Genomic DNA, 13631 nt, shown 5'->3' on the forward strand with positions numbered 1-13631 from the left:
CAACGGCCAGGGTTGTCGGGAAGAGGCCCTTGTCCTCATCAACATGGGGACAAGGTGCTTTGGGGTGGGGGACCGCGTGGCCCCCCCTTCCCCAAGGCACCCCCCCATGTTGAGGGCACGCAGCCTGGTACGGCTCAGGAGGGGGGCGCTCGCTCGCCCCCCTTTCCTGGCCGGCCGGGTAGCGTGCTCGGACAAGGGTCTGTTGTGGACTTGGGGGGGGACCCCCACGCCGATTTTTTGCGGCGTTGGGGGTCCCCTTTAAGTCCATACCAGGCGGCGGGGCCAGCGACGTCTCCTTCGCGGGCCCCGCCTACCTGGATACCCGCTCGAAATGAGCGGACTTTTCTCCGGGCGGGAAAAGTCCGCTCATTTCAAAAGTACGGCGGACTGGCACACACACGGGCGGATTGTCCGCTGAAATGCGAGTCCGACGGACAGTATTACGGAAATTCCGAAATACTTAGTCCGCCAGACTGCACGCTGAAAAAGTCCGCTGAAGCCCACACACGAGCGGACTGTCCGCTGAAATGTGTTTCGGCGGACTAAGTAGGCCATACAATCCACCCGTGTGTACGCGGCTTTACTTCTCCTGCCACCCACACCTGTGATTGCTGTCCCAATCCTGAGAAATCCTTTGCTGAAGTCTCCTGCTAGTAACACATTCCACCTTGCTTCATCTTTTTTGAATAAACCCATAAAAATTGGCATTGGTCAGGTATAATTTGGATGGATTTATATCATACATACATACATATAGAGCTTACACAGGTTCTATGACTAGGTAATACAGGTAAGGATTGACTGAATGTCAGCAACCATGAAATAGCTATTGTTAAGATCAGGGTTCTCCATACTTTTCAGTATGAGGCTCACACCGTAGTTTTTACAAATATTCGTGGGCCAAAAAATAAACAAATGAATCAATTTCACCCCTTTACATCAAAGCCGCCCCCATCAGGATCCCCATTGGAGTCCCCCTTACATGAAAGTCCCTATCGGAGTCCATCTTACATGAGAAGGCTAGAAAAAAACTTGCTGTGGGTCAGATTTAGCCTGTGGGACATAATTTGGAGACCTCTGATTTAGATAAAATTAAGTAGGTTGGGTTTATTCAGATTGGTTTATTCATATATTCATTAACACATTTATGTTTTTATAGAACACAGAGTGTCTCTCACCTGTCATTAGAAGACTTCAAGCTGTTAGCTGTCCTGGGAAGAGGACATTTTGGAAAGGTGAGTGACGGACGATAGTTTTATGACTCAAATATGAACCTGAGAGACAACACCCAGTTTGGAACCTAGAAGAACCCCTTATTTCTGTCACTGGAGTCTTCTCACTGCCACAGAAGTTATGTATTTTCTAAGGTTCCAAAAGGATCCAGTGATTTTCAGTTACGCAAACCCTAAAAAATGCTACTGCAAAAATGCTGCAAAACTCATTCTACAACTACAACTTTCTACTTATTGCTACTAGCGTTTTTATAACGTCCAGTGGGCATGAGGCCAAAATGTGGGCTTAGTCAGTCCAAGGCTTCTTACCTATCCTGAATACTTCTACAGTGAGATCTTCCCAGACTGTTCCTGTCCAACAATACAGACCTGATTACAGATGTGGAAATAACGTGCAATTTAGGAAACAGAGATCACAGGTCAATTAGCTTCAGTATAAATCACACAAATAGGAAACATAAGGTGAAAATAAAGACATTGAATTTCAAAAGAGCAAACTTCCCTAAACTACGAACCTTGCTAGAAGATATAAATTGGGATAAAATCTTAGGAAAAAAGAACATGGAGGAGAGAAGGGTTTGCTTTAAGAGCATATTAACCAGTTCCCGACCGGCGCACGCCAATGTACGTCGGCAGAATGGCACGGGCAGGCATATTGGCGTACAGGTAGGTCCAATCGTCAATGCCGCCCTGCCATTGCGAGCTCGCGTGCTGGTCGGGACCCCTGTGAGTCTGGTCGCGGGTCCCGCGGACTTGATCGCCGCGGGCATACCCGCGATCGTCTCACGGGGCGGCTGAATGGAGGAAATGCCGTGTAAACATCATTTCCCCATTCTGCCTAGCAACTAGTGATGCTGATCTCTGCTCCATGTGATTGGAGCAGAGATCAGTGTTCACTAAATGAAAGCCCAGCCCCCCCACAGTTAGTAACACACCCCTAGGAACACTTAACCCCTACACTGCCACCCACTGGTTAACCCCTTCACTGCCAGTGTCATTTACACAGGAATCACTGCATTTATATAGCAGTGATTACTGTATAAATGACAATGGTCCCAAAAATGTGTCAAAAATGTCCAATGTGTCCGCCGCAATGTCACAGTCACAATAAAAATTGCTGATCGCCGCCATTACTAGTAAAAAAATAAATAAATAAAAAATTATTAATAAAAATGCCATAAAACTATCCCAATTTTGTAAACGCTATAACTTTTGCGCAAACCAATCAATAATCGCTTATTGTGATTTTTTTTACCAAAAATATGTAGAAGAATACGTATCGGCCTAAACTGAGGGAAAAAAATTTTTTTTTATATATTTTTGGGGGATATTTATTATAACAAAAAGTAAAAAATAATGCGTTTTTTTCAAAATTGTCGCTCTATTTTTGTTTATAGCGCAAAAAATAAAAACCACAGGGGTGATCAAATACCACCAAAATAAAGCTCTATTTGTAGGAAAAAAAGGACATCAATTTTGTTTGGGAGCCACGTCGCACGATCGCGCAATTGTCAGTTAAAGCGACGCAGTGCCGAATCGCAAAAAGTGGTCTGGTCTTTGACCAGCAAAATGGTCCGGTCTGTAAGTGGTTAAATAAGGGCATTAGCCAGTGCATCCTATTGGAAAATAAATGTAAAAGTGCGAACAAAAGTCCTGGATGACTTAACTCCAATGTAAAAATGCATATAATATCAAAGGAGAAGGCCTTCATAAAATACAAGACTGAGGGATCATCATCAGCATTCAGACTTTACAAAGAATGCAACAAGAAATGTAAGGGTGTAATTAGAGCGGCTAAGATAGAACATGAATAGACATATAGCAGAGGAGAGCAAAAAAAATCCCAATAAATTCTTTAAGTATATAAACAGTAAAAAAAGGGAAAATAGACCATATTGGCCCCATAAAGAATGAGGAAGGAAATCTGGTTACAAAGGATGGGGAGATGGCGAAGGTATTGAATTTATTCTTCTCCTCAGTCTTCACGAGGGAATCTGGGACTTCGGTAACCAAACCTGTAGTGTTTATCCTCATGACATATCACACAAAGCGCCCTCATGGCTAACAGAGGACAGAATTTAAAATAGACTTGTAAAACTTAACATTAAAAAGTCACCGGCACCAGATGACTTGCTCCTGAGGATCCTTAGGGAACTCAGTCAAGTAATTGCCTGACCATTTTTCCTAATTTCCACTGACATTCTACTGACTGTAATGGTACCAGCTGATTGGAGAAAAGCCAATTTAGCTCCAATATTTAAAAAAGGGCATAAATACATCCCTGAGAATTACAGACCAGTTAGCCTAACATCAATAATATGTAAGCTCTTGGAGGGGATGATAAGGGACTATTAATACGTTTACTATAAAACGTAAGGTCCGTTAGCATGGTGAGTACATGGATTGAAAACTGGCTACAAGGACAAGTTCAGAGGGTGGTGATAAATGGGAAGTACTCGGAATGATCAGCGGTGGGTAGTGGGGTCCCGTAGGGGTTCTGTGCTGAGACCAATCCTATTTAATTTGTTCATAAACGACCTGGAGGATGGGGCAAACAGTTCAGTCTCTGTATTTGCAGATGATACTAAGCTAACCATAGCAATAACCTCTCCACAGGATGTGGAAACCTTGCAAGAAGACCTGAACAGCTTAAAGGGGTGGGCAACTACATTGCAAATGAGGTTTAATGTGGAAAAATTTAATATAATGCATTTTGGTGGAAAAAATATGAATGCAATCTACTCACTGGGGGGGGAGAACCTCTGGGAGAGTCAAGGGTGGAAAAGGACCTGGGGGTCCTAGTAGATGATAGGCTCAGTAATGGCATGCAATGCCAAGCTGCTGCTAACAAAGCAAACATTGACATGCATTAAAAAGGGGATTAACTCCAGAGATAAAGCGGTAATTCTCCCACTCTACAAGACTCTGGTCCGGCCTCACCTGGAGTATGCTGTCCAGTTCTGGGCACTAGTCCTCAGGAAGGATGTACTGTAAATGGAGCGAGCACAGAGACGGGAAACAAAGCTAATAAAGGGACTGGAGGATATTAGTTATGAAGAAAGATTTTAAGCACTGAACTTATTCTCTCTGGAGAAGAGACACGTGAGAGGGGATATGATTTTAATTTACAAATACCATACTGGATAAAACTTTTCTGGTGGAAGGGAGTTTAATAAAGACACGTGACCACTCATTAAGATTATAAGAAAAGAGGTTTAACAGACTACGTAGAGGGTTCTTTACTGTAAGAGCAGCAAGGATGTGGAATTCACTTGCACAGGCGTTGGTTTCAGTGGGGAGCATCAATAGTTTCAAAAAACTATTAGATAAGCACCTGAAAGACCACAACATACAGGGATATACAATGTAATACTGACAAATAATCACTCGGATAGGTTGGACATGATGGACTTGTGTCTTTTTTCAACCTCACCTACTATGTAACTGTAACTATGTAACCTGGGGGTTTTGTGTGGTCCTAACCAACTTTGGTGTTCCAGTTCCTCATCTGATGCCCCATACACACTATCAGTTTTTCTGCTGAGTTTTTCCATCAGGTTTACCAAAACCATGTAGTACAAGGGCCTGCCTGATTGCATACAATTGGAAACTCCTAAGGTTTGACCTCATATTATATGGTTTTGGTAAATCTGAAGGAAAAACTCAGCAGAAAAACTGACAGTGTGTATGGGGCTTTACATTCTCAATAATATAGAGTGAATTAAAAATCCAGCAGAGCGAGTGGGAGCCCCTCCTAAGACCCCTTTCACACTGGGGCGTTTTTTACAAGCGCTTTAGCGTTAAAAAAAGCGCCTGTAAAGCGCTTGAAAGAAGCCTCATCTGCAGTCCCAATGTGAAAGCCCAAGTGCTTTAAAAGCCCTTTCACAATGTCGGCGCCCAAAAAACGCTCGTAAAGTGCAGCTTAAACTAGCAGCGCTTTACCAGCGTTTTTCAAGCGTTATTGGGGCGCTTTTAACCCCCGCTAGTGGCCAAATAAAGGGTTAAAAGCGCCCACAAAACGCCGCTGCCAATAGCGTTCTTCAGGCGTTTTACAGTCGCTTCCCATTGATTTCAATGGGAAGGGGTGCTTTAGGAGCATTGTGTTCACCGCGCTGCAAAGAAGCTGCTTGCAGGACTTTTTTTGACGCCCTGCCAGCGCAGCGCTTCAGTGTGAAAGCACTCGGGCTTTTACATTGGGATTGCAGTTGCAGCTTCTTTCAGGCGCTTTTTTTAACGCTAAAGCGCCTGAAAGACACCCCAGTGTGAAAGGGATCTCGGTGTGAAAGCACTCAGGCTTTTACATTGGGATTGCAGTTGCGGCTTCTTTCAGGCGCTTTTTTAACGCTAAAGCGCATAAAAAAAAAGGCCCCAGTGTGAAAGGGGTCTAATGGTCACACTAGGTGTGCAGACCTGGTAACTCCACACAAAGATTTCGCTAATAGAGACCCTGTGAGATATAAGAAATTGTTGGGTGAGTTCAACTTCCAACAAAACTGAATCGCCTGTTTTCAGTGGGCTCCTCTGTAAACAGTGCTAAACCCAATTTATTAAATTACCTAATTTTACATTTCATATCCCTAAGCCCAGTTCTGACAACTTTTAACAGAACAGTTCCAAATTTCAGATCAAGAAATAGGTTGGGCTAACAAGTATAAATGATGTCTGAGTGGTTTGGAGACAGAACTTAAAGCCATGCTTTTTTATTTTTTTAATGGGATGCTTTTTTACAATAATTCAGTTTGTGATGGTTTTATTAATAAAATCTACAGTATAGTTTTACTTTAAATCCCTATAAAACTTTAAACCGAAATCAGCTAAATCTATTCCAGGTGTATCAAAACAAAAGTTGTGCAAAGTCTTATGCCCCATACACACGATCGGACCTTCTGACAACAAAACCGTGGATTTTTGTTCGAAGGGTGTTGGCTCCAACTTGTCTTGCATACGCACAGTCACACAAATTTTGGCTAACAATTTCAAACGTAATAATGTACAAGACGTACGTGAAATCTCCATTACGAACGTTAGTTTTACAAGACCGAGTGCTTCCGGCTCATACTTGATTCCCAGCATGCGTGGACTTTTTTGTGACGGGCTTGTGTACACACAATCGGAAAGTCAGACAACAAAAATTTGTTGGCGGAAAATTTGAAAACCTGCTAGCCAACATTTGTTGGGGGAAAGTCCGGCAACAAATGTTCGATGGAGCATACACACGGTCGGACTTTCCACCAGCAAGCTCACATCCAACATTTGTTGTCGGAAAATCCGATCGCGTGTACGCGGCATTACAGTTTGCTTTCTTGAAAAAGCAGCCTCTGCAGAAAAGCTTATCCTCTTCCAGGAACTGCAGAATGGGACCCTTACTGTGGGGAAGCAGTGGCCTCATTGCAGAGTGAGAGCTCTACAATCAGTGGGGAGCATTCGTTTTGCTAATTGCAGAACTATAGTTCTGACTCAGTAGGCTGCACACAATTTAAGAGACTGCCAGTCACAAACTGCTTTTATTTTGTAAGAAACTGTCAGACATTGCTAAAGAGGAAGACAAGTCAGAAACAGTTGTTTTGGGTAGCATGGGGAAGGATTAGAAATTGCTGTTTTATGTTCCTGTTTGGTAGATTCTCTTTCTGTCTCTGGTTACTAACAGGGATAAGCTTTGGTTTGGTCCAAAGTTAGCTGTTGTTGCCAGTGATCTGCAGATTCCACGCTCCACAACTGTACATATACTAAGGGGTAGTGATGCTCATGACATCATCAACCTAAAATGACCACAAGGCCATATTAGGTCAATCACGTTGACATAATCTGTCTAATATGGTCATGTGCCAATATTAAGCCAATGATGTCACAAGCACCCCCGTCCTTTTGTGTACGTCAGCTGTGGGGTGGGGAATCTGACCCACACAGCTCATGGCCCAGCAATGGCAACTAACTTCCAGGTTAAACTGAAAACTGAAGCCAAGCTTGAACCCAAAGATGGTATTTCCTATCTCTTCCTGTTGTGTCTCCAGAACAGGAAGTGAATGGAAATTTCTCCCTCGCCCTTTCTTACTCCATCTGGACTGGAAAATGATCTTTCATTCCACTGAATGTTTTGCAGCAGAGAAGCAGATCATTCTCTCTGTGAGGAAGCAGAGATCTGCCATGCCCCCTGTGCATCAGAGCAAGAGTTCTTAAATCATCAGAGAGTATGAGCTTTGCTGATTGCAAAGCTATAGGTCTGACTTAGCAGGGGACGCGTTGGACTTCTGCAGAGAGACCACTGCTTCCACCCAGAGAGCAAGGGTCCATGCTGGCAGAGGACTTTATTAAGAAAGCAAACTGTAAGACTTTGCACAGCTTTTTGTTTTGATGTACAGTACCTGAAATGGATTTAAACAGAGTGTCCCTTTCAGCATTAATGTTTACATAAAATGTTTGAACCTATGAAAATAAAAATGTCTTTGTGCAAATAAAAATAATCCCCTTTTACTTGGCATTACCACTTTAACTGTGACAAACATTTTGCATTGTGCCTCTTTGTACACCAAATTTAGTAAAATCAAGTAATCTTAGTGCAGTAGCAATATATCTCCTTTATCATGCCTCTTCACTTGCATCAATCCACATCACATTGTTTTACATGTAGTGGGAAAAATCATAAATAACCCAAACATTTCACAGTCTTGTTTGGTCTTAGTAAGTGTTATAAAGTAGTTGCCACAAATCCTGTAATTTTTTTTACCAATGTTTATGTCTCCTAATAAGGTTCTACTCTCGGAATATAAAGCAACTGGGGAATTATTTGCTGTTAAAGCTTTGAAAAAAGGAGACATTATCGCCAGAGATGAAGTGGAGAGGTGAGCGACCAGGCCGAGACTTTTCTGACTTTGGGCAGAAAGGTAAAACAGGGAGTTATCACCCCTAGCAATCAGATTCCAGCTGTCACTTTTCTAGTGCAGGCTAGAAAATGACAGCAAGGCTCTGATTGGTTGCATTCAGGCGGGTGCTGGAACCTGTATTTGTGTGCAGAAGGCATTTGTTTTAGCATCTGCATCTGCCCCTTGTTGTGTGAAAGCAACCTATGGAAGTGAATGCAGACACAACCAGCCACATGTGAAAATTTGACAGCCATGCAGCAGCCAGTGTGTGGCCCCAAATCTACATTGTCTGCATTTGGACCATGCACAGGTGTCAAAAAAATCCGGCTATGTTTGTGCATTCACCTCATCTTTATCCACTTTCATAGGCTGCCTGCACACACCTTGTGGCAGATACAGACGCCAAAACAAACACCTACTGTATGCTGTATGAGAGACAGCACCCGTTTGAACAGCTCTTCTGTTTTCATATAATGAGGTTGATTTACTAAAGACACACAGGAGGAGATTTACTAAAACTGCACACACAGAATCTAGTTCAGCTGTGCATGGTGACCAATCAGCATCTAGGTTTTATTGTTAATGCTTAACGTAAATAAGCTGAAGTTAGAAGCTGATTGGTTACTATGCACAGCTGCGCCAGATTCTGTGTGGATCAGTTTCAGTAAATTTCCCCCATAGGCCCCTTTCACACATGTTCGTCCGATCCCCCAGAATGGAGAGCTGACAGGGCGGTCCCTGCACAGTGTGCCGGGAATGCCCTGGTATCCGCCGGCTCAGCGGGGACAACGGAGCGATCCCCGCTGAACAAGCGGATCATCACGGGGCAGATTATTACTGATCCGTCACGTTTGAAGGGGGCCAAAGTCTATTCACTTTGCCAGGGAATTTTCATTCTTCTTAAAGAGGAAGTAAACCCTGATGGGTTTACTTCCTCTTTGATTCCCTGCAAAGGTAAAGCATAATGGACTACTATGCATCGCATAGTAGTCCATTATGTGTCACTTAGCTGACACAGGAGCCAGCGAAGTCACCGCTGTCCGCTGTAGTCCGGGGTCTCCATCTTCTTGGTGGGTCTCGCTGCTCCGCCGCTGTCATTCGGGGAAGCCACAATGACGTCACTCCCGCGCATGCGCATGGGAGCCGCCACTCGCGGCATATCACCGTTGATAGTGGCGCGCTCAGTACGCATGCGCTGTAGACAGCGGTGCCTGTCTTTCGGCAAATATCTCCTAAACTATGTAGGTTTATAAGATATTTCTTGAACCTACAGGTAAGCCTAGATTAAGGGTTTACAACCACTTTAAGCCAGCCATATTTTATTCAAAAGAAGGAAACGTATACAGCTGGTTGGCTATAGCCCCCGGCAGTAATCGCATGCAAAATATCTGACAGGCTAGTTTTACTGCAGTCGATCGATGGATCGACATTAGTACAACCAGCCTGTCCATAGATGGATGGAATTTCAACATCACCTCATTTTGAATCACTATTGATCGATCTGTTCCACTGTGGTAATAGTTGGTTGTGTTAGGTGGTGTGAGCGTCGTTTAGACCAAACAGCATGTTTTGTTTTTAACATGTCATGTCAATAATGTGAATTTTAAAGATTAATAAAAGTTTGTTTTGTATTTCAAGTCTACAGATGTGCCTCTAAAGTCCATGTTTCCTTCTTTTGAATACATTTTGTAATATATTTAGGACATTGGCACATTCATACCTATCTGTATCCACAATGCCATCTTGTTTTGATACATTTAAATTAAAATTTTAAGCCAGCCATAGATAGATTGAATCTCAGACAGTTCAGCAGGTGCCAGCTGAAATTCCATCCATCTATGGACAGGCTGGTTGTACTAAAGTCAATCCATCGATCGACTTCAGTACAACCAGCCTGTCAGATATTTTGCATGTGATTACTGCCGGCGGCTATAGCCACCAACAGTAATCATTGTGTTCTGCTGGCAGGGAAGGCAGAACATAATAACACATGGGAGGGTTTTCCCCATCAACACTGACTCTGAGCCTGTTTAACTTTCTTTTGTGCAAGCCGAGTTTCTGTGATAGAAATTTGCATCATCTATGGCTTGCTTAAAGCTGTAGTAAACGCTGCAGAATAAAAAATAAAAAATAAATATCTGTAAGACAAAGGCATAACGTGCTACTATGCATCAAATACTAGCACATTATAAAATACTTACCTTGGAACAAAGTCCTCCAGTGCCGCACTGTCACTGCTTAAAGGGCTGACATTTTCCCCTGTCTTTCTACCAGGTTTGCGGGCTCCGGGACTGTGAGTGGCCAGAGCCGCACGTCACTCCCACGCATGTGCACGGGAGCCCTTGGTTCCAGCAAGAGGCTCTGCAGGTCCGACATGGTATGCCGGACCTTCAGAGCGCATGCACAGGTGACGTCAGCTATAGACTGACATCAGCGGCGTCACCTGTAGGTAAAAATCACCAAGCCGGCTTTAACTACTGCTTTAAGTGAAAAAGGTGAAGCTTTGCTGACTACCATCTTCCAATAATGTATAATCAAAAATACATTTTTTTTTCCTTACACGTGATTGGGTATTCTTTGTTTCCACCAATTTCCTTGGAAAGTGATCAGCCTATTTGCCTTTAATAAATGAACCCCAGTGCCTCATTTTACACCTTGATTTCTACAGCCTCCTGTGTGAAAAGCGTGTGTTTGTGGCAGTGAGTGGCGCCTCCCATCCATTCCTGCTCAGCCTCCTCGGCTGTTTTCAGACTACGGAGCATGTCTGCTTTGTCATGGACTACATGGCTGGAGGGGACCTGATGACCCACATCCACACAGAGGTTTTCAGCCAGCCACGTGCCACGTGAGTACACATATTGATGTATCTGAGGTATACACTAATGTAACCTGTTCAATAAAGCATTTAAATTAAAAACTAAGGTAATCTCTAGCGACCAATCAGCTGTCAGTTTATTAAAGTCAGGTGAATCCTGATGGGCTGCTATGGCTGCTGTTTGTTATTTAGGAGCTCATTCAGATGGGTGCATGTACAGTGGATATAAAAAGTCTACATACCCCAGTTAAAATGTCAGGTTTCTGTGATGTAAAAAAAGGAGACAAAGATAAACAATTTCAGAATTTTTTCCACCTTAAAAACTGTACAACTCAGTTGAAAAACAAACTAAAATCTTTTGGGGGGGGAATAAAAATAAAAAATGAAAATAATGTGGTTGCATAAGTGTGCACACCCTCTTATAACTGGGGATGTAGATGTGTTCAGAATTAAGCAATCACATTCAAATTCATGTTAAATAGGAGCCAGTACACACCTGCCATCATTTAAATTACCCAAATAAAGTTCAGCTGTTCTAGTAGGTCTTTCCTGACAATTTCTTAGCCACATTCTACAGCATTCTGGTCCACAGAGAGCTTCCAAAGCATCAGAGGAATCTCATTGTTAAATGGTATCAGGAGAAGGGTACAAAAGAATTTCCAAGGCATTAGATATACCATGGAGCACTGTGAAGACAGTCATCATCAAGTGGAGAAAATATGGCACAACAGTGACATTACCAAGAACTGGACATCCCTCCAAAAATGACGAAAAGACATGAAGAAAACTGGTCAGGGAGGCTTCCAAGAGGCCTACGGCAACATTAAAGAAGCTGCAGGAATATCTGGAATTACTGGTTGTGTGGTACAACAATCTCCCGTAGTCTTGATATGTCTTGGCTATGGGGTAGAGTGGCAAGACGGAAGCCTTTTCTTACCAAGAAAAACATCCAAGCCTGGCTAAATTTTGCAAAAACACACCTGAAGTCACCTAAAATCATGTGGGAAAATGTGTTCTGGTCTGATGAAATCAAGGTTGAACTTAATTCCAAAAGATATGTTTGGCACAAAAACAACACTGCACATCACCAAAAGAACACCGTACCCACAGTGAAGCATGGTGGTGGCAGCATCATGCTTTGAGGCTGTTTTTCTTTAGTTGGTTCAGGGGCCTTAGTGAAGGTAGAGGGAATTATGAACAATTCCACATACCAGTCAATATTGGCACAAAACCGTCAGGCTTCTGCTAGAAAGCTGAACATGTGGAGGAACTTCATCTTTCAGCATGACAACGACCCAAAGCAAACATTCAAATCAACAAAGGAATGGCTTCACCAGAAGAAGATTAAAGTTTTGGAATGGCCAAGCCAGAGCCCAGACCTGAATCTGATCGAAAATCTGTGGAGTGATCTGAAGAGGGCTTTGCACAGGAGATGTCCTCACAATGTGACAGATTTAGAGTGTTTTTGCAAAGAAGAGTGGGCAAATATTGCCACGTCAAGATGTGCCATGCTGATAGACCCAAAAAGACTGAGTGCTGTAATAAAATTAAAAGGTGCTTCAACAAAGTATTAGTTTATGGGTGTGCACACTTATGCAACCATATTATTTTATTTATTATTTTTACTTCAGTTTTACTTTCAGTTTGTTTTTTAATTAAGTTGTACAATTTATAAGTTACATTAAAGGTGGAAAACGTTCTGACATTTTTTTATCTATGTCTCATTTTTTTACATCACAGAAACCTGACATTTTAACAGGGGTGTGTAGACTTTTTACATCCACTGTATTTATCTAGGAACTTGCTGCCATACACCATACACTGTGAGTATATAATGTTTTTGCAATGTTTACATGTGCACAGTGTAAATGTACCCAATTTGACACTGCCGCTGTTTTTGCCCGAAATCAACAATGTGAGTCATTCATGCAATGCATGCACACAATGACCAACCTACAGTCATTTGTTCATTCATTAATGCCTGGACGAGGTCATTCCGTTCATGCTTTTCCACTGCGTTAATGACTTATTTGGGGCTGATGTGTAACCATTAGTAGTATGTAATCAGCAGCACAGATGCCACTGATTATATGCTTTTTTATATTTACATGTCGAGCAATGGCAAATAGAATTCAATTATGTTGTGAGAATCTAAATTATCGCACAGACGTTTACATAGGAGAACAGCAAAATGTTTGCCTAAAATACGGCACCGGATTCAACTTTTTTTTTTCTTCTTTTTTTATGCTCCCAAATGCAGTAGAATATTATCCTGCCAAGCAGCCTTAGGCTAGGTTCACACTGCTGCGATGCAGGAACGCTGCAAATCCACTGCGGGTTCCCGCATCGCATGTCTCCCGGCGGCAGGGAGTGCCCTATGCGAACTGCTGGGAGTGTCAGTTAAAAGTTTATAACACCTCCAAATCAGTTCGCATATCGCAGTGCGATCTGCAAACTCGGACAGCAATCGGATCGCATGGTGTGATTCTACAAAAAAAGGGTCCCATACGAGTTTGGGCCGGATACGATGCAAATTCAGCCATACGATACTATCTGTATGGCTGAAATCGCATCGCACAGAGATCGCGTGTGATTTGCACTGCAGTGCGGTGCGAATCACATCCGATCTTGGACATTGCAGCAGTGTGAACCTAGCCTTAAACTTAAATAGTGCTGTGTACAGATGTGTATAAAACTATATGCTGTATGCATCTATACACAACG

At 42.8% G+C, this 13631-nt stretch overlaps 1 protein-coding gene across 4 annotated transcripts in view; it reads left to right on the forward strand.

Annotated features, from left to right (window-relative positions):
- The window catches only part of LOC143960998 (serine/threonine-protein kinase N1-like), a 189785-nt gene that overhangs the window by 138075 nt on the left and 38079 nt on the right, over positions 1 to 13631 (forward strand). For all 4 annotated transcript variants that reach the window (XM_077470094.1, XM_077470093.1, XM_077470092.1 and 1 more), the window contains exons 14-16: positions 1160 to 1235; positions 7980 to 8071; positions 10761 to 10937. In XM_077470094.1, the coding sequence (XP_077326220.1) occupies positions 1160 to 1235; positions 7980 to 8071; positions 10761 to 10937 (345 nt within the window). The remainder of the gene's footprint in view (positions 1 to 1159; positions 1236 to 7979; positions 8072 to 10760; positions 10938 to 13631) is intronic.

This window comes from Lithobates pipiens, unplaced genomic scaffold (assembly GCF_037356315.1).
Source record: "Lithobates pipiens isolate NorthernLeopardFrog02 unplaced genomic scaffold, aLitPip1_a1.2 Scaffold_8, whole genome shotgun sequence".
In the NCBI taxonomy this organism is placed as follows: domain Eukaryota; kingdom Metazoa; phylum Chordata; class Amphibia; order Anura; family Ranidae; genus Lithobates; species Lithobates pipiens.